The sequence below is a fragment of the Dasypus novemcinctus genome, chromosome 1 (genome assembly GCF_030445035.2).
Source record: "Dasypus novemcinctus isolate mDasNov1 chromosome 1, mDasNov1.1.hap2, whole genome shotgun sequence".
NCBI lineage: Eukaryota > Metazoa > Chordata > Mammalia > Cingulata > Dasypodidae > Dasypus > Dasypus novemcinctus.
The window spans coordinates 33,092,303-33,116,564 of NC_080673.1; the positions used below are offsets into that span (position 1 = coordinate 33,092,303).

Here is a 24,262-nt window from a genome sequence, read left to right on the forward strand (position 1 = left end):
CTTTGAGAAGAATGTGTATTTTACTGTTGTTGGGGGATTGTTTTATATATACCCATTAGGTTGAATTGCTTAGTAGTATTGTTCAAGTTCTCTATTTCCTTACTGGTCTTCTGTTTAGATGTTCTGTCAGTCATTGAAAATGGTGTATTAAAGTCTCCAACAATTATTGTAGAACTACTTATTGTAATTCTCCATTTACATGTCTGTGTCTCCCCTTAGAATGTTAGCTCAGTTTTCAAAAGGTAGGAAAGAAAAAAGTCAATAACCTGATAGAAAGCTACACAAAAGGTATGCCCAGGTAGTTCATATGTAAAGTGAAAATGGCCTTTAAACATGTGAAAAGATGTTCCACCTTGCTCATAATAAGGGAAATGTCAACTAAAACTGTACTAAGTTAACGTTTGTTACTCATCAAATTGCAAAAACCCAAAAGATTGACAACATACTCTGTGAGTGAGACTATAGAAATGGGCACTCTCAGGTATTGCTGGCAGGAAGACAAATGGTAAAACTATTAATGGAGGGAAATTTGGCAATATGAAACAAAACTATAGATGCTTTTACCCTTTGACCCAGCAATACTACTTCTAAGAATCTATCCCAAAGACATACTGCAAAAAATATGAGAAGTGTACAGAAAGCTTTACTTTGTAACACTTTTTTATAATATAACAGCAGGAGATTGGGAAACAACCCAAATGACTATTAACAGAGGACTTGTTGAATAAACTATGGTATATCCACACAATACAGTATTTTTCAACTGTAATAAAATAAGAAATATTTTTATATAATGGTTAGAATGATCTCCAGATATATTGCTAAGTGAAATAAACAAGATGAGAAAAAGTGTGTTCGGTATTCTAATGTTTCTCTGAGAAAGGGAAGGATTTAATTATAGATACATATTGACTATGCTTAAAAAGGTTCCCCATAAGGGAAAGGAGGAACCAGGATGGATGTGACGAAGATAAAAAACTAGACTTCTCTGAGTATCCTTTATTTCAAGATTTTACTTTGAAGCCATGTAAATATTTTTGCTTAATTATAAAAATACAGTTTTAAAAATTCCCTGAAAAATGAAAAACAAAACAAAACAAATGAGCCTAAATATGTATTAAGTTGGTGGAATAATCTCACGGAGAAGAATTAGCTCTGGTTTTTCTCCTCTATTCTCCCTTTTTCTCCAGCCTTTTTGCTGTCAGAATTGGCAACCCTAAACTCATAATAGAGCTTCAAGTTTCTAACAGTCTCCAAAGCAAAGCAGGAGCTGGTATTTCCCATGATGTGTTAAAAGGAGGAATTAGGTCAAAAAACAAGATCTTTATATTCTGCCTAAGTTGCTGAAGAATTACTTTTCCCTATTCAGGTTCCTCCTTCTTTTATCTTCTCAGCATCAATAAAACTACAAGTGATATGCCCAAATGGGCAAATTCCTATCTTTCTACTAGGAGATTTCAAACTTGGGTAACTTGGAAAATGGATGTTTCAAGGATACAAATAGGGTGATTTTCAAAGAGGGAAGCTTTTAGTTAGGCTGCATTAACCAGACCTAAATAACCTCAGGAAAAGTAAAAAACCTGAAACTGCAGAGGGCCAGTGTGGAGGTAAAGAAGAGTGCAATGCGGGACAGGACCGAAGAAAATGACACCAACGAAGATCAGAAACAGAACAAAGACCGGCTGTAGGTACCCACACTGGGGAAATAGAATGTGTCTCCGGTTGGAAGAGGGGAGTGATTAAAATGAGAAGCGCTCCTGTACAGTACACCTGTGCTTATGTGTCTATGCAGTCTAGTTGTCACAGGTAATGTCAGAATGATTATTTGGGATCAACTCCTGTGAAAGGAAAGAGAGGAGGCATGGTTGAGCAGAGGAAAAAGTTGCACTGTGATGACGGCTCAGGCCAGTGAGGACTTGTCCTGTGGTAGAGTGAAATGACAGGACTTTATACTCCGCCGTGCTCAGTCACTTGACAGAGGCTGCCCCAGAAAGGGCATGACCTTACACCGGCAGCTGAGGAAGACCCTGAAGTTGCTGCCAGCTGTAGATTGTCTACAGACAGTACTTCTGTCAGCTTGACTCCAAGCCCTTTCTACGAAACAATGCTAAAAGAAATGAATGAAGACCTAAACAAATGGAAAGACATTCCGTGTTCATGGACTGGAAGAATAAATATCATGAAGATTTCAATCCTACCCAAACTGATTTATAGATTCAATGCAATACCAATCAATATTCCAACAGCCTACTTTACAGAAATAAAAAAAGGCAATTACCAAATTCATTTGGAAGGGAAAGTGCACCCAAATAACCAAAACCATTCTAAAAAAGAAGAGTGATGTGGAAGGAACTTTACTGCCTGATCTTGTAACATATTACAAAGCTACAGTGGTCAAAACTGCATGGTATTGGCATAAAGATAGACACATTGATCAATGGAATAGAACTGAGAGTCCAGAAATAAATCCTCATTTCTATGGCCAAGTGTTTTTCAGCAAACCTACTAAGCCATGTTACTGGGACAAAACAATCTCTTCAACAAATGGTGCTGGGAGAACTGGATATCTATAATCAAAAGACCAAAACGAGGGCCCCTATCTCATTCCCCATACAAAATCAACTCAAAAGATATCAAAGACAGAAATATAAAAGTCAAGGCCATAAAACTGCTAGAAGAAAATATAAGGAAACAACTTAAAAGACCCTGTAGTAGGTGGTGATTCCTTGGATCTTACACACAAAGCATGAACAACAAAAGAAAAAATAGATAAATGGGATCTCCTCAAAATTAAACACATTTGCATCTCAGAGGACTTGGTCAAAAGGGTGAAAAGGCAGCCTACTCAATGGGAGAAAATATTTGGAAATGACATATCCAATAAGGGTTTAATATCCATGATATATAAAGAAATGCTACAACTCAACAACAAAAAGATAAGCCACAATTTAAAAAATGGGCAAAAGACTTGAATAGCCATTTGTCCAAAGAAGAAATACAAACAGCAAAAAAAGACACATGAAAAAATGTTCACTATCACTAGCTTTTAGAAAAGTGCAAATCAAAAGTACAATGAGATATCATTTCACAGCTATTAGAATGGACACTACTGAAAAGACAGAACTACAAGTGTTGGAGAGGATGTGGAGAGATAGAAACACTTATTTGTTCACTATTGGTGGGAATGTAGAATGGTACAGCCACTGTGGAGAACTGTATGGCAGTTCTTAAAGAATTTGAATATAGACTTGCCATGTGTCCTGGCAATACCATTGCTAGGTATATACCCAGAAAAACTGAGAGCAGTGACATGAACAGATACCTGCAAACCGATGTTCATAGTGGTGTTATTCATGATTGCCAAGAGCTGGAAACAACCCAAGTGTCCATCAACCAATGAATGGATAAAGAAAACATGGTGTATTCACACCATGGAATATTATGCAGTTGTAAGAAGAAATGAAGTCTTAAAGCAGATGACAACCTGAATGACCCTGGAGGACATTATGTTGAGAGAAGCAAGTCAGATACCAAAGGACAAATACTGTATAATTGCATTATTATGAACTACATATATTGTGTAATCTCATTAAGTTAATAACTTGAGTATAGGTCACCAGAAAATAGAATGAGGTTAGAGAATGGAAATCTGAGAGTTACCTTGTGCAGAATTGGTAGAAAAGAATGTATGTTAATTTTTGGAAATGAGTAGAAAAGGTGAAAGCACAGCATAATGTTTACAACTAGTAGTGTTATTATATAGGTATGACAGTGGTTTAAAAGGGAAGTCTAAGGTCATATATATTACTAAAAGGAAAGCTAAAAAAATGTAACACAAGACTGAACAGCATAGTAAAGCCACATGTGAAATATGAATATGGGCAAAATTTCATATATGACTGTTTTTCTTTGAAACTAAATATACGTTAATACTACAAGATCTTATTTATTTATTTATTTATTTATTTATCTTTCTTTCTCTCCCCTTCCCACCCCAAGCCCCCCATTGTCTGCTCTCTGTGTCCATTTGATGCATGTTCTTCTTTGTCTGCTTCTGTTGTTGTCAGCGGCATGGGTATTTGTGTTTCTTTTTGTTGCGTCATCTTGTGTGTCAGCTCACTGTGTGTGTGGCACCATTCCTGGGCAGGCTGCACTTTCTTTCGCGCTGGGCGGCTCTTCTTACGGGGCGTACTCCTTGCATGTGGGGCTCCCCCATGCAGGGACACCCCTTTGTGGCATGGTACTCCTTGCATGCGTCAGCACTGCACATGGGTCTGCTTCACACGGGTCAAGGAGGCCCCGGGTTTGAACCGCGGACCTCCCATGTGGTAGACAGACGCCCTAACCACTGGGCCAAGTCCGCTTCCCACTACAAGATCTTAATATCAGACCAAAGAACATTATGCTATGTGAAAGAAACAAGATACAAAGTGCTACATATTATATGATTCCATTTATACAAAATGCAAATATAAATGAACATATAAAGATGAAATTAGATTAGAGGTTTTGTAGGACTGGAGAAGGATAGAGGGATTGAGAGGTGACTGCTAAGGGGTGTGGAGTTTTTCTTTTTGATGCAATGAAATTGCTCTAAAATTTTTTGTGGTAGTGAATTCACAACATTGTGATTATACTAAAAGCCATTGATTATATACTGTGAATATATCATATAGTAAGTGAATTTATCTCAATAAAACTGCTTAAAAAAATAAATAAATGTGCAAGAATAGCCAGTAATAGCAGTTATGTAAAGCAGGGGAAGCATAGAGAGACTGAGAGGTGAAGACTTTTCTTGTTTGTTTGCTTGTCTGTTTTTTATTATTATTTTTATTGAAATAATGAAAATGCTCTAATAATGATTGCAAAGATGAATGCACAACTTTGTGATTATACCAAATGCCATTGATTGTACACTTTGAATGAATTGTATGCTTTATTAATATATATCAATAAAATTGATTTTTAAAAAATGTCAATGCAAGTAGAAAGAACCTGTGTACATATATTAATTACCTTTGAGGTGAGACAGGGAATTAAGTGTGTGTAAGTCTGTCTTACCAAAAGTCATTCTTACTTTTGTACTATAAACATGCATTTCTTTAGTAAAAAATAAAAAGAAATGTATTTTAAAAAAATAATCATCCAAAATAGAAAGCTAAAGATGATAGATACAGGTAGATAGAGATGACAGATAAATAGATATAATAGATGAGAGAGAGATGATGTAACAAATGTGGCAAAATGTTAAAAGTTGGTAAATTTGGGTATCTGCTTAGAGAGTATATTAGAGTTTTCTGTATTATTTTTGTAACTGTCCTGTAAGTTTAACATTATTTCAAAATAATTAGAAGTTTTTTAAAAGAAAAAGAACATCACGTACTTAGTGATGAATTAGAAATTACTGTTAGAATTTATATTCAGTGTGTTCTCAGGCAGTCCATATATTTCTGGTCAGATTGGAATTAACCATTCATTCATTTATTCATCCTGCAAACATTTAGTGAATATCTCTTACATTCCAGACCCTGGAAATTGAAATATGAATAAAGATGCTTTTCCCATGAACTCCAGGGAGTTGGAGTCCAGGGGGAAGGCAGACAAAATAGAGAAACAATGAAAACAAAGTGGTAAGAGTTAACAAGATAGGTATTTTAAAAAAGATGCTATGGTGGTTAAAAGAACATGAAGAACAAAAAACAGCTCTGTCTGTAGACATCCTCCTGGAAGAAATGTGGGCATGGGCTCCTGGACGACAAGAAATATTTACAATGGAACATTACCGAAGAGAAAATTGCATTTGTAACGACTCAGAAGAATGAAAGAGCATCATACATTCTGGGAGCCACAAATAAATGGTTGCAAAGCACAAATTGTGTTTAAGAAAGTTTTGGATTATGAGGCAGGAAATAAATAAATATGTACTATTCTCTTATTCAATTCTTAATGTACTTTTTTACTATATTTATCTACCTGGTGTTTCTCAAATGTATTTAGTCATGGTTTCTGTTTTTGTTTTTATTTTTGCAATAATACCACTCTACAGAAGAGTCTTTGAGAATGTTAAAAGACAAAGGTAACCGAGCCCAACCTGTCATCTGCTACCCAAGCCTTTTATGCATCCAGTAGCAGGAAAGGTCTATTCTGACAAAATACTGCCAGATAAGAAAACATTATCATCAAATGCAATTCCTGGGAAGGCTACAGCTAAATCTGTCTCTTCCTGGGGACCGGAATTCTGAGCTGTTAGAGGAACGCCTGCCCCATCTCCCTGTCATAAAGAGTCCTTAGCAACTAGCTAGTTCAGGTCAGGCACAAGGAGAGCAGGGACTGCACATTCTATGCTTCTTTGTTGTACAGGTGAACTGGTCTGCGGAAGCTGAGGAAGAAAACCCAGCGGCACAGCTAAGACCTTAACCATGGCATCTGTATCATATCGAGATCCAATATCCACTACTGTGGGGAAACGAATGATCTTTACAGGTAAATGAAGAGTTTTAATGTATGTTTTCGCAGATAATCTAAGCTTTCTTTATCTCTCACCTATATGATCCTCACATAATGATAAAAGAACAAAATAATTATGTGTGTATATTTTACATGATTTTATATGATATTGTTGTCTTACCACGCACATCCAATTTAGGGCCACGTTGCTGTCCTAAATAGATCTGCAACAACATTGCAGTTGTCACTACATTAGAGCAAACTTTCACTCAGAAACTTTTTACATTATGAAGTTTTTAGTTTGTGTGAGGGGAACTGCTTTGATATTAACAAAAAGTATAATTTTTAATCAGTTTTTCATTATTACTGTTTTAAGCTTATATTTTTATAACTTTGACATATTGGGTTGAAAGCAATTTGAGCAAGATGTGCATTAAATCTAGTAAATTTGTTGCTTGCATTTTTTCCTGCAACTTGCTTTAAGTGTTTTGGGTGTGTGTATGTGTGTGTATGTGTGTGTAATTATAAGTTCTAATTAAGTAGAATATGACTGTGATAAGTCTATAAGGAGTACATTAAATTTAATCTATTTCCTTTGTATTTTTTAATCATGAGCTTATTTTGCCATGATATAGAAAAATCATCAAACGCATATTTGTGTTGCTCATCATCCCATCCACTTTCCCTCTTGTGATTCTTAGCTTTGGGGAAAACACCTGAACCCCATTCTTAGTCTACTTGCTTAAGGGAACACTTAATCACCCCTCGCATGCTTCCCAACAGTTGGAGGACATGACCCAGACTAAGCCAATCAACTCTTTTAATCTACAGAACAGAACAATTGGTTCAGGATGGGCACATAACCTATATCATGCCAACCTGGGCCAACAGGATTCAAATATAAGTCCTACGCTTGACTTCTTCTGCTACTGGATGTTGATGGCTGGAGTCTGAAGTTGAGGAGAACCTACAAGAAACTTGGGAACCAATGTAGTCTATGTATGAGCCAAGGCTGAGGAAACAAACAGGGTCAAGAAGTGCATCTTGGTATTATCTATTGGGTTTGTTTTTTTTTAAGATTTATTTTATTTATTATTCCTGCCCCCTCATTGTTTCGCACTCGCTGTCTGCTCTCTGTGTCCATTCACTGTGTACTCTCTGTGCCTGATTCATCTTCTCTTTAGGAGGCACCGGAAACTGAAACTGTGACCTCCCATGTGGGAGAGAGGGGCTCAATTGCTTGAACCAACTCAACTCCCTGCTTTGTTGTAGCTCTCATTGTTTTTCCTCTTTGTGTCTCCTTATTGCATCATCTTGTCATGTCAGCTCGCTGCATCTGTGCATCGTATAAGCTCGCTGTCTTGCTCATCTTCTCCAGGAGGCACTGGGAACCAAACCTGGACCTCCCATGTGGTAGGGGGAACTCAATCACTTGAGCCACATCTGCTTCCCCTATTGAGTTTTTTTTAATTCTTTTTTTTCCTTCCCCCACTCTGCTGTTTTTGTTGTCTGTGTCCATTCACTGTGTGATCTTCTGTATCTATTTCTCTTTTTGTCTTCTTTTCTCGTCTTTCCCCTCTAGGATTCACCAGGATTCGATCCTGGGGACCTCTGATATGGAGAGAGTTTCCCTGCCGGTTGTACCACCTCAGTTCCTGATCTCTGCTGCACTTTACCTTGACTCTCCCCTTCATCTCTCTTTTGTTGCGTCATCATCTTGCTTTGTGACTCACTTGCATGGGCACTAGTTCACTGGGGGGCACTCGTCTTCACATAGGCACTCATACGGGCACTCGTCTTGCCGCACAGGCACTTGGCTTGCCGCATGGGCACTTGGCTCATTGTGCTGGCACTCGGCTCACTGGGCGGGCACTCGGCTTGCCATGCAGGCACTGGCTTGCTGCGCAGGCACACTTTCTCTTCTTCTTTTCATCAGGAGGCCCCAGGGATCAAACCCAGGTCCTCCCATATGATAGGCTTAGGCCCTATCACTTGAGCCACATCTGCTTCCCCTCTATTGAGTTTTGAAATAAATTATACCTAAAACCTCTTAGACTTTCTCTTTTAAAAGACTTTCATTTTAAAAGCAGTGTGATATTTACAAAAAAAATTGCTGATAGTAGAGAATTCTAATATAGTCCTGTATACAGTTTCTCCTATTATTAACATCTTATTAGTATGGTACATTTCTTATATTAATGAACCAATATTGATACTTTTATTCATACTTTATTCAGATTAACCTAGTTTTCCCCTAATGTACCTTTTCTGTAACAGGAGCCCATTCAGTATACCAGATTACATATAGCTGGCATATTTCCTTAGGCTCCTCTTACCTGTGACAGTTTCACAAACTTTTTCTTGTTTTTAATGACCTTGAAAGTTTTGAGGAGTACTGATCAGATATGTATTAGGAAGTCCCTCAATCTGGATTTGTCTGATATTGCTCTCATTCTGAGACTGGGGTTATGGGTTTTGGGAAGTAAGAAAATAGCAAATGTCATATTTATCACGTATCAAGGATACATACTATCAATATAATTAACTGTTGATGTTGACCTTGATAACCTTACTAAGGTGGTGTTTGTTAAGTTTCTCTCCCCCTACCCTTTTCCCTAACTGGATTCTTTTATTTATTTATTTATTTTTTGTCTTTATTTTTTAATGTTACATTAAAAAAAATATGAGGTCCCCATATACCCCCCACTCCCCTCACCCCACTCCTCCCATAACAACAACCTCCTCTAGCATCATGGGACATTCATTGCGCTTGGTGATTCATCTCTGAGCACTGCTGCACCACATGATCAATAACCCACATTATAGTTTACACTCTCCCCCAGTCCACTCAGTGGGCCATGGGAGGACATACAATGTCCAGTAACTGTCCCTCCAGCACCACCCAGGACAACTCCAAGTCCTGAAAATGCCCCCACATCACATCTCTTCTTCCCACTCCCTAACCTCAGCAGCTACCATGGCCACTCTTTCCACATCAATGCTACATTTTCTTCCATTACTAATCACAATAGTTCATGAATATCAGTAAGTCCACTCTAATCCACACTCTATTCCTCCATCCTGTGGATCCTGGAATGGTTATGTCCATGCCACCTCTGTATCAACAGGGGGCTTAGATTCCACATGGATGATGGATGCAGTTCTCCTGCTTTCAGTTGTAGGCACTCTTGGCTCCCTGGTGTGGTGATTGACCTTCTTCACCTCCCTGTTAGCTGGCTGGGGTAAGTCCAATAAACCAGAGGGTAGGAGTTGCAAGTCTGCTGAGGCTCAGGACCTGACTGTCAAATGGACAGTCCAGAGATTCAGGTCTCCTGAGAATACACCAATCCCAGACCAACCATAGGTCTGGTAAAAGTGACAGAAGAGGCATGTGTAGAAAGGTCACATCTGAGTCCAACTCCATCACACTCAGGAACACAAACACTAAAGTAGGGCCAACTGACATGGCACAGAACTCCAGAGCTATCTGCCATGACCATAGTACCTGTGGGACTCTATAGCCTTCAGGAGAATCCAGTACCTGGGGTTGTATCTACTTTGGCTGTCTCTGGGACCCTGCTGAGGCATGCATAAGTGTTACCTCTCTGATGACCTCCTGACTCTTTTTTGGAGACTCATAGTCATATAAACTCATTTGTCCTTTCCATTTCCCCCTTTTATTCAAGGTCAAAAAGCATTTTTAACTCCTGATATTATATGTAGACTGAGATATTCTGCTGATTTGAGTTGACCCTTTCATTCAAGGTCATTTTCTAGTTATATCATCAGTTGGTACTTGGTAATAATCCCTCAGCACCAGGGAGGCTCATCCCTGGGGTCATGTCCCACGCTGGAGGGAAGGCAATGCATTTACATGTTGAGTTTGGTTTCAAGACTGGCCACATTTGAGCAACACAGAGGCTCTCAGGAGGTAACTCTTAGGCACCCTGCAGCTCTAGGCCTAGTTCTTATTTCAGGTGCACAGGCTTACAAATATAGTCATTAGTATCAAGGGCTTGTTTTTGGGCCATCCTTCTTTTTTGGTCTTTGCCATTACACTTGGGGGATTGTTACTGTTCCCTTAGGGAATGTGATAGACTCCCCTGGCTAGGAACTCAGCACTCCCTCAGTTGTCCCATACTGGATTCTTTGAAAGGAAGTCTCTGTGTGCAGTACACACACTTAAGAAGAGGGGAGTTATGCTTTCCCTCCTTTAGGACACAGTACCTACATAAATTATTTGGAATTCTTCTGCATTGTAAATTTGTCTAATCTCCCCTATTTATTAATTTATTCAATCATTTATTTATATCAGTATGGACTCATGGATATTTGTTTTATAGTCTGGGTTATAATCCAATACTACTTTGCTTTGTTCCAGCTTTGGTCTTTGGTAACTCACTTGGCTCCTGTGCCTCTCTGACATAACCCCATCAATGTGTGTGTGGTTTGTTTGTTTGCCTGTCTGTTTATTTTTAGCACACTTTCATTTTTTGGCACTACAGTTTGCTCCAGGCTCATTTTGAGTGTTTCCTGGCCCAGTCCTACAGCCAGTTGTTTCTCCAAGAAGTCCTGGTTCTTCTTAACTGCATAATGATTTTAGAAACCAAGATCTGGGTGTGAGCTGTACTCATTGCTACTGGGATGTCATTTCTTTCAGGACCCCTTTAATTGACCGAACAAAGAAATATGTGTGTAATCCTAACCCAGATATATACACATATCTATAAATATTTAGATAACATCTGAAATCTATATATTATATGTAATAGGTATATATTATATATCTATAATATATATCGATAACATGAGCACATACTTTTGTCTCCAAGTCTAATCCTTTACCATATGGATCATTCTAATCTCCTCTCTTTGCATATCTGTAAATTCCCATCTCAACAGTGAGTAACCTAGCTTGCACCACCCATCATCCATTTACCTAATTGTCAATTCAATATGCACATATAGCATTATCAGATTTGATAAACTGAACTTCCACTGCAAACAATTTTATCTAGAGCACGTGATTATTTTCAGTTTCTTTTACATTTAGTCTTATTCTATTCTTCTCATTTCCAAAGTTATTTAGGTCAGCACCGTTTCTCCTCAGTCCCTTCAATGAAGAGGTTTCATACATTTATAATACAGTTAGATTCCCTTGTCATAGTCTTGGATTCCCTGACCTAGATGATTTTTTTTTTAATCTTGAGATTTTTTTTTCATTTGAAAGCAAATCTTAATGCTATTAAATTCACAAATATGCTAATTCAAATACCCAATCCTAATGATCTAAAGCACACATTGCAAACATACAAATATCTGTTCTTTCCACATGTCGGTGTCCATTCAAGTCATGATTTAGAAATAGGGAGAATAGATTCTCCTTAAATTGCAAATCAGCAGGTGTTTCTTTACAGTTAACTTTAGCAAAATTCCTACAAAATAGTAATTAACAATGATCTTGTTAACTCACAAGGAAACACCTTCAAAACAGCATTTTGTTAAATTTCTGGACTAAAATGTAGAAAAACTGAACAAATATTGAAAAGTTAAACATTCCATATTTTTTATTTCTGTTACCACTAGGCACAATTTACAGGGCAATATACCTGATGTAATGAAAAGAAAAAGAAAAAGCTACAACAGATAAAAAAAACTTCAGGAACGTACATCTAATTGACACTATGTTTATCAATAGCTGCACTTTTTTGCAAACTGTGGCTATGACAGTCCTGAGCAAGAGGGTTTCCTGTTTAAGCTGCAATAACGTTTCTGACTATGGATCATCGTTCCTTCTATGGCAGATTTTTACAGTTCCTCTAATACATTTGGACGACTGTCTCAAAGTAACCTGCAGCTTTCCCATCAACTCCTTGTGCTCTCTCCTGCTAAGAACTGTACCAAACATTTTCTGCTGAGTCTTTAGAACCTTCTGCTACCATATCCACCACTTCCACCATCAGATCTGTAACCACCACCATAGAGACTGCCTGGCTTCTTCCACCAAAACTGCCCCCTTTCATCAGTCCATAATTTGTGCTGTTGTCCACTATAATTTCCAAAATCATTATAGTTCCCATCACCATCATAGTTACCACCGCCAAAATTCCCTCCTTCATTGTAGCCATCATATCCTCTACCCTACCACCATATCCACCGCCTTCGTCTCCATATCCTGGTTCTTGACCACCATATCCCTCTATTAATAAAACTAGGACCACTGCCATATTTGCCACCATCACCCCAAATTCATTATATCCACCATCACCTCCTCCATAACCACCTCTTCTGCCACTCCCTCCACCAACGTAGCCTCCTCTTCTACCAAGGTTTCCACCACGGCCAAAGTTTCCCCCACCTCCTCCAAATTACCCTCCACAGTCCGTAAAGTTGCCAACTCCACCTCCAGGACCTCTTTGGGGTCCAGCAGATGCCATCTTTTGTTTAGAAAGGGCCTTTTACACTTCACAATTATGCCCATTAATAGTGTGGTATTTCTGAACAACAATTTTATCAACCGTATAATGATCATCAAAGGTCACAAATGCGAATCCTCTCTTTTTCCCACACTGCTTGCCTTCTATAACTTCTATGGTTTCAACCTTGCCATACTTTTCAAAGTAGTCTCTCAAATTACATTCTTCTGTATCTTCTGTAATACCACCAACAAAAATGTTCTTCCCTGATAGAGGGGAACCACTGCTTTACAGAATCCTCTCTCAAAGCAGCTCTCTTTGGTTCTACTACACGCTCATCAACCTAACATGGTTGAGCGTGCATTGCTGCATCCACCTCTTCAACACAAGGGTAAATCACAAAACCAAAGCCTCTGGAGACATTTTGTGTCACATTACCACACAATCTGTGAGTGTGTGCCATTTCTCAAAATGTTCTCTTAAACTAGCATCCATAGTTTAAAAGACCAAACCACCAAGAAAATTTTCTCAACAGCTCTGGTTCCTTTGGATCACGGTCCTCCTATCCCTGGTGCCAACAGTGACAGCCAGGTTGGGCTGGGGTCCACAGGGCAGCGGTTTTACCTGCATTTTGAGACCCGACTCGCCTCCTCCAACTCAGGTTCAATATACTATATGATTTTTTAAAAATCGCATAATTAATGTTTGTTCTTTGTGTTATAAAGTTCTCTGGACTTTGAGAAATACATAATATCATGTGCCTACCATTAGAGTATTAAACATAAGAGCTGCACTTTCCTAAAAATTTCTTATGCTTTACCTCTTCATCCCTCCTCCCCTCCCCCAGACTCCTGGCAACCACTTTTCGCTGCCTCTGTAGTTATGCCTTTTCAGAATGTCCTATAATTGGAATCATACATTATGTAGCCTTTTGGGATTAACTTTTTTTACTAAACATTATGCATTTAAGGTTTCTGCATTACTTTTCACGGCTTGATAGCTCATTTCTTTTTTTTTTAAACTGTTGAAGTATATCGCTCATACAGAAACACACATAAACAAGAAGTGTATAGTAATAGTTATGAACTTAAAAAACACACATACAAAACATCGTACAGAGCTCTCATACCTCACCCTACCACCAATATCTTGCATTATTGTTAAATCTTTTTAACTAATGATTAAGGAGCATTGTCAAAATATTACTAATAACCAAAGTATCTTACATTTGGTGTATTTTCCCCCCAACCTACCTATTATTTTTATTTTTTAAAATATCATTTATATATGAACATAAACAAACAATGTGTACAGTAAAAGATGTGAACTTACAAAGCAAACAAGCATAACAACATACAGGGGTCCCATACATCAACCCACCACCAACTATGGATGTACCACAATTGATTAATCCATTTATCTATTGAAAAATGTTTTGTTGCTTCCAATTTTTGGTAATTATTAGAAGAGATGTTAGAGGCATTTGCATGTAAGTTTTGTGTGAACATAAATTTTCAAATCAATTGGTAAATAGCTACAATTTTTTTCTAAATGTGATTAGTGCATTGTATAGTAAGACTATGTTTAGCTTTGTAAGAAAATGCCAAACTGTCTTCCAAAGCAGTAGTACCTTTTAGCACTCCCACAAGCAATGAATGAGGGTTCCTGTTGTGTTGCATCTTTACCAGTATTTAGTGTTGTCAGTTTTTTGGATTTTAACCATTCTGATAGGTGTGTATCACATTGAATTTTGTTGTTGTTGTTTTGTTTTTGAGGTACTGGGACTGGAAATTGAATCTGGGACCTCGTACGTGGGAAGTTGGCATTGAACCACTGAGCCACATCAGCTCTCCCATTTTTGTTAGTTTGTTTGTTTTCTAAGTTACATGTTTTATTATTTCATTAGAGAATATGGCATTAGGGAAAAAACAACACTATAGGAAAAAATAATACCAGTGGTTGCTAGAATTTTTTTTCACTTTTTAAAAATTATGTTTTTTGTAAAGATACATAAATCACACAAAATGTTACGTTAAAAAATATAAGATGTTTCCATATTCCTCACTCCTCACACCTCCACTCCTCCCACATCAACAACTTCTTTCATTAGTGTGGTACATTTGTTGCATTTGATGAGTATATTTTGGAGCACTGCTACACAGCATAGATTATGGTTTACATTGTAGTTTATACTCTCTCCCAGTCTGTTCAGTATCCCCTGTTGTTTTAATTAGAAAGTTCCTAATGCCCAATGATATTGAATATATTTTTCACTTATTTTCTGTCTGTATATCATCTTTGGTGAAGTGTCTAGATCTTTTGGTCATTTTTAAATTTGGTGGCTTGTTTTCTTATTGTTGACTTTTCAAGGTCCTTTGTATATTTGGGGTACAAGTCATTTATCAGAGAAATGTTTTGCAAATATTTTCTCCCAGTCTGTGGCTTGTCCTTTCACTCTCTTAACAGAGTCTTTCATAGAGCCGAAGTTTTAATTTTAATAAAGTCCAACTGAACAATTTTTCTTTTATGAAGTGTGATTTTAGTGTTATATCTAAAAACTCATCACCAAATCCAAGGTCACATAGATTGTCTCCTGTATATTTTTCTAGATGTTTAAAAGTTTTGCATTTCTTAGACTTTTCATTTCCATCAGTCAATAGATTTCCTCTTTGTCTTAAGACAGTTTGAGTTGGGTTTCCTGTAACTCACAACTGTGAAAGAGTCTTAACTGACTCTTAATTTTCGTCAGTGTATACTAAGTTTCCTGTATTCAAACAGTTCAAATTCCTGTTATATTTAATAGACTTGTGGTCTTTCATCATAGCAACATATAGTAATCAGCTTCAACAGTCTCCTGATATTTACATTTAATTTATTTCCAAATTTTTAGTAACAAATAGTCTAACATGACTATTTGTGCATTAATTATTTTTTCTCTTTATATTGTTTTCTTGTGGCAAATTTACAGACAGTAGAGTTAGCAGGTGAAAGATAGAAGCAGATGTATAATTCTTATTAATATCACAACCTTTGGAGGATTGTGTATGATATTACTAACAATGTATATGTTAATAGTATGTATATAGACTGCCAGTATTTTAAAAATAATTTTTACTTATTTTTAATAATTGAATAATTAAAATTTAATAATTCACTTATTTTAATAATTGAAGAGGGATGTGCCAGTGCTCTTTTGGATGTAACTCTAAAATTTTATTATGAATATTTTCAAACATACCTCAATGAACTCCTATTTATTTGGCATCCATTTGAGATTTTGACACTTTCAAGTCATATTTTTTTTTCTTTTGCTTTGTGAAAATATTTTAAAACAAATTACAGATATATTATTTCACTCCTACAAATTTCATTGTGCATCTTTAGAAAATATGGACATTTTTATGTGATTACATTGCCATTATCACACCTAATTAAATTAACTGTTATCCTTGAGTGTCATCTAATAACTACCCTATCATAAACCTTTCTCAATTGTCTCAAAAATGTAATTTTACAGTGGATTGTGAGAATAAGGGTTCAAACTAGGTCCACACATTGCAGTTGGTTGTGAAGTCTCTTTTAGTATCTTTTAATCTGGCATTTCCTCCTTTTTCTCTCTGCCATCTATGTGTTGCAGAACTGGGTCATTTATCCAGTAAAAATGACTACTGCTCTGAATTTGTCTGTTGCTTTCTTGTTCAGTCATTTCACTTGTTCGTCTGTCTAGTGTCTTTTCTGTAAAATGAATTTGGCTTTAAAGACTTGGGTTCAGGCCTTTAGAAAAGCTTGGGTCTTAGAGGTTGCTGTGGTCAACACACAACACACTAACCCTTAAGCAGTTCAAACGTAACATCAATTCAGTGAGGCCTTCACTTAGGACTTTTCTGTCCTACTAGGATTCAGACGCTTTCCTTCATGTTTAAAACTGTTTTTAATGTAAAGCCCTCAATTCTGAGGATAATTTCAGAACACTTTCTCAGGATTTTAAAAAATCAACGTCTAATTTAATTTTGAAATACGTTTTTCCTTTGTCTTGATATAGTGATAACACTACTCTTACCCTTGTCATTGATAACATTGTTTTAGTTTCCTTTTTTCTAATGGTGGAAGTCCATTATTCTATGTGATGATTTACAGTGTGTATTTACTCAGTTGACTTTGACTGTTTAACAAATTCGACCACTCATCAAATCTTATTTATCAAATTTTAATATATTTCCTTTTAAAGTATATTTTGATACTAAATTTTATCATATAGACTTGAAACAGAACTTAACAATATAGATTAAATTCTTACTGAATACTAAAAATAAGATTTGGAGGATAGAAAAGTGAATATTAGTAAGATGTTCTCTTTCTTCTAGGGGCTTATACTTTATTGGGTAATCAGACATAGTAAAGTTGACTTGTACAGTTTAAAGATTCATTACGTCATAGTGTGGCATCCAAAGGAAACACAAACCCAGTGCCAAAACCTTGAGAAATAATGTAAAAGAAGTGGAAAAGGAAGAAATTACTTCACGTAACACTCCATAAAATTCAGCCATATGGTTTTGAATGTTTGCGTGTTTGTTTTAAATTTTTATTATGGTAAAATATATTTAAAGCAAAATTTCCCATTTCCCACAATTCAGTGTTTTTGTTTTTGTTTTTTTTAAAGATTTATTTACTTATTTAATTCCCCCCCCTCCCCTGGTTGTCTGTTCTCTGTGTCTGTTTGCTGCGTCTTGTTTCTTTGTCTGCTTCTGTTGTCCTCAGTGGCACGGGAAGTGTGGGCGGCGCCATTCCTGGGCAGGCTGCACTTTCTTTCGTGCTGGGCGCTGGGCGGCTCTCCCTATGGGGCGCACTCCTTGTGTGTGGGGCTCTCCTACATGGGGGACACCCCTGTGTGGCATGGCACTCCTTGCGCGCATCAGCACTGCGCATGGGCCAGCTCCACACGGGTCAAGGAGGCCTGGGGTTTGATCCGCGGACCTCCCATGTGGTAGACGGACGCCCTAACCACTGGGCCAAGTCCGTTTCCCACAATTCAGTGTTATTAACTACATTCACAATATTGTGCTACCATCACCATCATCCATTAAAAAAACTTTTTCATCATCCCAGACGGAAACTCTGTGTCCATTAAGCAATAACTTCCTATTCTCCCCTCCCCACTCTTGACTCCCTATCCCTGTTAATCTGTCATCTACCTTCTGTCTCTATGTATTTGCTTTTTTTAGTTATTTCATATAAGTGAAGTCGTACATATTTGTTTTTGTATGTCTGAATATATTTCACTCAGCATGATATATTCAAGGTTCATTCACTCCGTAGCATGTTTCAGAACTTCATTCCATTTTAGGGCTGAATAATATTCCATTGTATGTATAAGTCGCATTTTTGGGGAAACGGACTTGGCCCAGTGGTTAGGGCGTCCCTCTACCACATGGGAGGTCCGCGGTTCAAGCCCCGGGCCTCCTTGACCCGTGTGGAGCTGGCCCATGCGCAGTGCTGATGCGCGCAAGGAGTGCCCTGCCACGCAGGGGTGTTCCCCGCGTAGGGAAGCCCCACGTGCAAGGAGTGTGCCCCGTAAGGAGAGCCGCCCAGCGCGAAAGAAAGTGCAGCCTGCCCAGGAATGGTGCCACTCACACTTCCCGTGTTGCTGAGGACAACAGAAGCGGACAAAGAAACAAGATGCAGCAAATAGACACAGAGAACAGACAACCGGGGAGGGGGGGGGGGATTAAATAAATAAATAAATCTTTTTAGAAAAAAAAAAGTCGCATTTTTGTTTATTCATTCATTTGTTGATGGACACATAGGTTCTTTTTACCCTTAAGCTATTGTGAATAATGCTGCTATGAGCATTGGTGTGCAAATATCTACTCAAGGCCCTGTTTTCATTCCTAGAAGGGGAATTGTCATGTTTTACGGGAATTCTTGTTTAACTTTCTGAGGAACTGCCAAATTGTTTTTCACAGCAGCTGTACCATTTTACAATACCACCAACGATATATGAGAGTATTAATCTCTCCAAATCCTTACCAACACTCGTTATTTAATTCTCTGTACTTTTGAAACACTGTATTCTCTGGTTTGTTCTTCCACGTAAGTTTTATTATCAATTTGTTAAGTTTTTGTAAAGTACTGAGGGGATTTTATAGATAACAGTATTTTTGCATTTCAAAGATTTTTCTAAGAAAGCAATTTAGAAACAAAACTACGAAGTTTTTAAAAAATATTTGGAGACTAGTATTTTGGAGCATGATTGTGGATTTTTAATACATATGTCTCTATATAAATGACAATTTTTTTTTTACCCATTTCCGGGTCCTACACTGTTCAGCCACAAAATTACATTTACTTAAAAATGCTTTTTTAATTCAGATTTTTTTTCATGAATTTCCCCTTGCTCCAAATTAAAGATACTTGATGAAATAATAACTATGGAAGGCTAAAAAAAGAAGACACTATAAGATAGAATATACTTTAACCCATCATTTTTCAGATGGGGATACTGTGCTTCAGAGAAGCTAAGTGACTTGCTCAGTGCCAAAAAGCCTTGACCAGAAGGATGGATGTCTCTGCCCACCCCCTGTTTCTATGGGGATATTTATGTGCATTAAACCCAGATTACTGACTAAATAAAAATATTTATATATTTTGACAGCCACCATATATCTACCAGAAAATCTGCTCATGTTAATTAGGAATACTGCAGAATTCCACCATATGAAGGAGTGATTGTGACATGGTATTTCTGTTGGAAGTATATTAGAATTGGAAATATTCTCTAGGAAATGGCCAGAAACCAATATGATGAATGAAACTGTAAGTGGTAGGAGAAATACATAAATGTGCAGGTAATTTTGAAAAGTGTTGCTCCATTAGCATAGGTTTCAGACCCATTTATTCATCTCAGTTTTTGCCCTGTGAAACTGTCATACTAATAGTTATGTCTCAAATTCAATTATTTTAAAAATAGAAAATGACTTCACACTGAACGGCCGGTGGTTTCCTGTTTGAAGACAGAATAAAACAGTCATCCTGCAAATTCAGCTTGTTTTATCACTATAATCCATGAAGCAAATATTTTAGTTTTTAAAAATGCATGGCAAAAGTTCACACAAACTAACATATTTGGTTGGTTAAATAGCATTTTATTCATAATCATAGCAGTAAATGGGCCCTGAACCAAAATTTGTTCCAAGTATTTGAAAACATTGTGTCATGATATATATGTATATCATGTATGCACATAAACAAATGCACTATGATTCTTTGGTCTGTTAAAATAAATAATGATGAAAAAATGAAGTACAGTTGGAAATTATTTTCTGATAGAATATGATATGCCATTAATTTAAAAATCAGAAAATCATGAAACATCTAGTTAGCCTAACCAAGTCCAGTTACAGTGGATGATTTTACTTACTGAGGGCATACTAGATGTCAGGTGCTGCTACCATGATACTGAAAGCAGGTCCTGTGTATTTACTATTCACATTCCTCCACCAAACACTGTTAATTTTACAAGACTATGCAAAAAACCTAAGTGTTGTATGAAGACCTTATCTACAGGGTGACAGCAATTCCAAAACAATCATTCCTTGTAGGCCACATTAATATCACTTCTTTGAATTGGTCAGAAATGCTCATGATTAAGCCAAATAATAGTGGGGTTTTTTTGATTGTTAGAATAAGGTTTGCAAAAATTAATTCTTTTGTCAAAGATTAGTTGATTGTTTACTGTGTGCTAGACATTGTGCTACATACTGGGAAATAAAGATGAGCAGGAACGCCCAGCTTGTAGGAGCAAGGGCTGTAGAATTAGATGCCAAATTTGGCTTTTCCCCTAACCCTGCTGAGACTCAGTTTTCTTCTCTGTAATCTAGGTGCCTGTTTCATTACTTTGTATCTGGTGATGAAATGAAATGAAAGAACTGCATGTAACATGAATTTAATAATATGCACTTCTCTGCACTTTTTTCCCCCTCAAGAAGCTGACAGTCTGGGGAGGGGTGTTGCAGAGAACACAAAAATTATCCTAAAGCCAGCCTTCCCCCTACCCCCTTTTTTTTCATAATAAACCAACTACTCTTATTCCCCAAAGTCAGAAAACACAAGCAGGTTTTCAAAGGGTTGAAGAGAGAGATTTGATGAACACACAACTCACCTGGGAAGTTTTGTTAAAATGCAGATTCTTAGGTCTGGGATGGGTCTGAGATTATGCATTTCTAATAAGGCAGCAAGCAATGCCAAGCTGCTGGGCAGGGACCAGAACTTGAGTAGCAAGAATCTAAACTATTCTTGCTTCATTACTTAACCGTTGTGATATGGATAGGCTACTTAACTTTTCTGTGCCTCAGTTACATCATTTGCAAAATGGCAATAACAATCTCTACTTCATAGGGTTTTTAAAATGAGTTAATGCATGGAGAGAACTTAGAACAGTGCCTGGCATGGGGTAAGCCCCAAATACCCCTTAAACTATTGTCATCTGGCACACAGTATATGTACGCTGCTGGTCCTAGGAGACCTGGAAGTGAACTCATGGCACACTAACTGAGCTCACACAGGACATATGTTTTTTTAACCTGCTAAATATTCGATTTTTTGGATTTTCCAGTAAACCTGGTCTACATAATACTAAAGAAAGTAAGTTCCATTAAAAATATTTCATAGTAGAAGAGCAGATTTTGGAATTCTACCTGTTAATCTCATTGATTACATAATCTTGGTTGATGAAAATTATACGTCATTTATGGTCAGAAAGAAGAGAAAGATCTCATTAGCATACAGTGGGTGAGAAGTCTTTTGCTACATCGTCTTTGTCTGTTCACCTTGAGTCCATTTCCTTTTCCTCTACCTCCTTCTCTTTACATTCAGACCTGAGAGAGAACACGTGCTGAACTCCAGCAAGGAAGCACTTTGTGCTTGACACCTGCTGTGTATGATCCCAGTCAATTTCATTCACAGCAAGTGATAAAGGATAAAGTGCCTCACTGTCTTGCTAACCCGACAACCCCAGTTACCAGCAATTATCTCAAAAAAGGTAGAGCCTTTCCCAGCGCCCATTAAAAGGTTCCTTTGACCACAGATATCACCTTTTAGAAAAATGCACTCCAGGAAAAAGTCTGAAGAGAATGGGAGATTATCTATACTTTCAAGGATAATGGCACTGAAAGATGCACAGAAGATCATTTAAGTTTTTCTTTTTTTATTGTAAGGACAAATTTATTTACACTTAAATGTTTAAATTATAATATATAGCATAACATTTACAGTTTGAACTATTTTTTTAAATTTAGTAACATTTATAGGTAACATAAAATCTACCATTTTAATCAATTGTAAGTGCAATTCAATGGCATCAATTACATTTACAAGGTTGTGCCACCATCACTCCATCCATTACCAAAATATCCCCCCAAACAAAAATTCTGTTCCCATTAAGCACTAACTCCCATATCATCCTCTCCCCAGTCTCTGGTAACCTATAATCTATTTTCTGTCTCTATGAAATTGTTTATTCTAGTTATTTCATATAAGTGGGGTCATACAATATTTGTCCCTTTGTGTCTGACATTTCATTTAGCATATTACTTCCAAGATTCATCCACGTTGTTGCATGTATTAGAATCTCATTCCTATTTATGGCTGAATAATATTCCAATATATGTATATACCACATTTAGTTTGCCAAGTCATCTGTCAATGGGCACTTGGTTTCTTTTTACCTTTTGGCTATTGTGAATAATGGTGCTCTGTACATTGGTGGACAAGTATCTGTTTGAGTCCCTGCTTTCAATTCTTTAGGAGTATATAACTAAACGTTGAATTGCTGGGTCATGTTGTAATTCTATGTTTAACTTTTTAAGGAACTGCCAGACCATTTTCCACTGTGGTTGTACCATTTTATAGCCTCACCAGCAGTATAGAAGGATTCTAATTTCTCCACATCCTCTTCACTGCTTATTTTGTTTTTGTGGTGATTGTTTTAAAAATTAAAGCCATCCTGGTGGGTGTGAAATGGTATCTCACTGGGGTTTTTACAATAAACTTTATTTTTAGATAAGTTTTAGAATTATAGAAGAATTATACCAAAAGTATAGGGAATTCCCATATAACCCTTCCACCCACCCACACACATATTTTCAGCTTTTCTTAACATATTACATTAGTGTGGTACATGTGTTACAATTGATAAACCAATATTTAAGTACTGCTACTAACCAAAGTCTATAGTTTACATTATGGTTTACACTTTGTGCTGTACAGTTTTCCAGGCTTTGACAAATGTATAATGCCCCATGTCTGACATTGTAGTGTCATACAGAATAATTTCACTGCCCTAATATGTTCTGTGTTCCACTTATCCAAATAGTGATCAGACACATAGAAGTAGAGTTTGGAAGATTGGTTACCAGGAGATAGAAGGGGAACAGAGATTGGTGCGCTGATGCTTAATCTGTGCAGAATTTATACTTAGGTTGATCAAAATGGTTTGGAAATGGATGGAGGTGATGGTGGCACAGCAAAACGAGTGTAATTAGCAACATTGAAGGGTGACTGTGAATGTGGTTGAAAGGGGAAGTTTTGGGCCACTCCTGAGGCTAGAAGGAAAGCTAGAGGATAAATCCCCACCATGAGACATGACTCCCAGGGATGAACCTTCCTGGCGCCAAGGGGTTATTACCAAGCACTATCCAGTGAGCATTTGGAAAAATACCTTGGCCAAAAGGGGGAAACAGTAAATAAAAAAGAGTTTTTATGGCTAAGAGATTTCAAAGTGAATAGGGAAGTCCTTCTGGAAGTTACACTTATGCAGTTCTCAGGCAGATTTCACAACCTGCCACAGTAAACAAAGGCTCAAACAAGGAGACTCCTAAGAACTCTAGGGACATTCAGACACCAGAGGCAAGGCCCACAGCCTCATGGAATCAACATCCCCTTGGCGGGCCCTATTTGGGTATGTAGGATAAACCATTTCCCCAATATAACATAGTTATACTCACTTATAATTCCCCTAGCCATGATTCTTCCACTCCTTTTTCTTGAAATTATAATTTTCAATATACCCATTAAATGTAAGTCTCAGACACTTAAGTTTTTGGATTGTTCATATGCTGGATGAGCCCTAAATACCAGCAGAGTTGCAGCCAACTCCTAGTCTCTAGTTCTTTGGGCTTGCTCTGGACAACCAACAAAATGATGATGATGGGCAAGTTCCATTCCCCAAAACAAGAAGTATTTGCAATTGCAAGCAAAACATTTGCTTCCATCTGGCCCCTAATATCTAAGTCCACTCTTAGCCTAAAGCTGTCAGTATAGACTTCATCCTAAATCTCTCAAGATTGAGGAATGAGCAAACATAAGGGGGAGTATAACCATGGATCAAAGTAGATTATTGTAAA

General features: G+C 37.3%; 1 protein-coding gene and 1 pseudogene across 1 annotated transcript in view; one reads left to right on the top strand and one right to left on the bottom strand.

Moving 5' to 3' along the window:
• Nucleotides 1-6,346: 6,346 nt before the first annotated feature.
• The window catches only part of SPMIP2 (sperm microtubule inner protein 2), a 111,034-nt gene continuing 93,118 nt past the window's right edge, over nt 6,347-24,262 (top strand). The window contains exon 1 of the mRNA XM_058277375.1: nt 6,347-6,483. Within this exon, the coding sequence (XP_058133358.1) occupies nt 6,420-6,483 (64 nt within the window). The 5' untranslated portion in view covers nt 6,347-6,419. The remainder of the gene's footprint in view (nt 6,484-24,262) is intronic.
• Nucleotides 12,370-13,493, bottom strand: LOC101442544 (heterogeneous nuclear ribonucleoprotein A3 pseudogene; annotated as a pseudogene).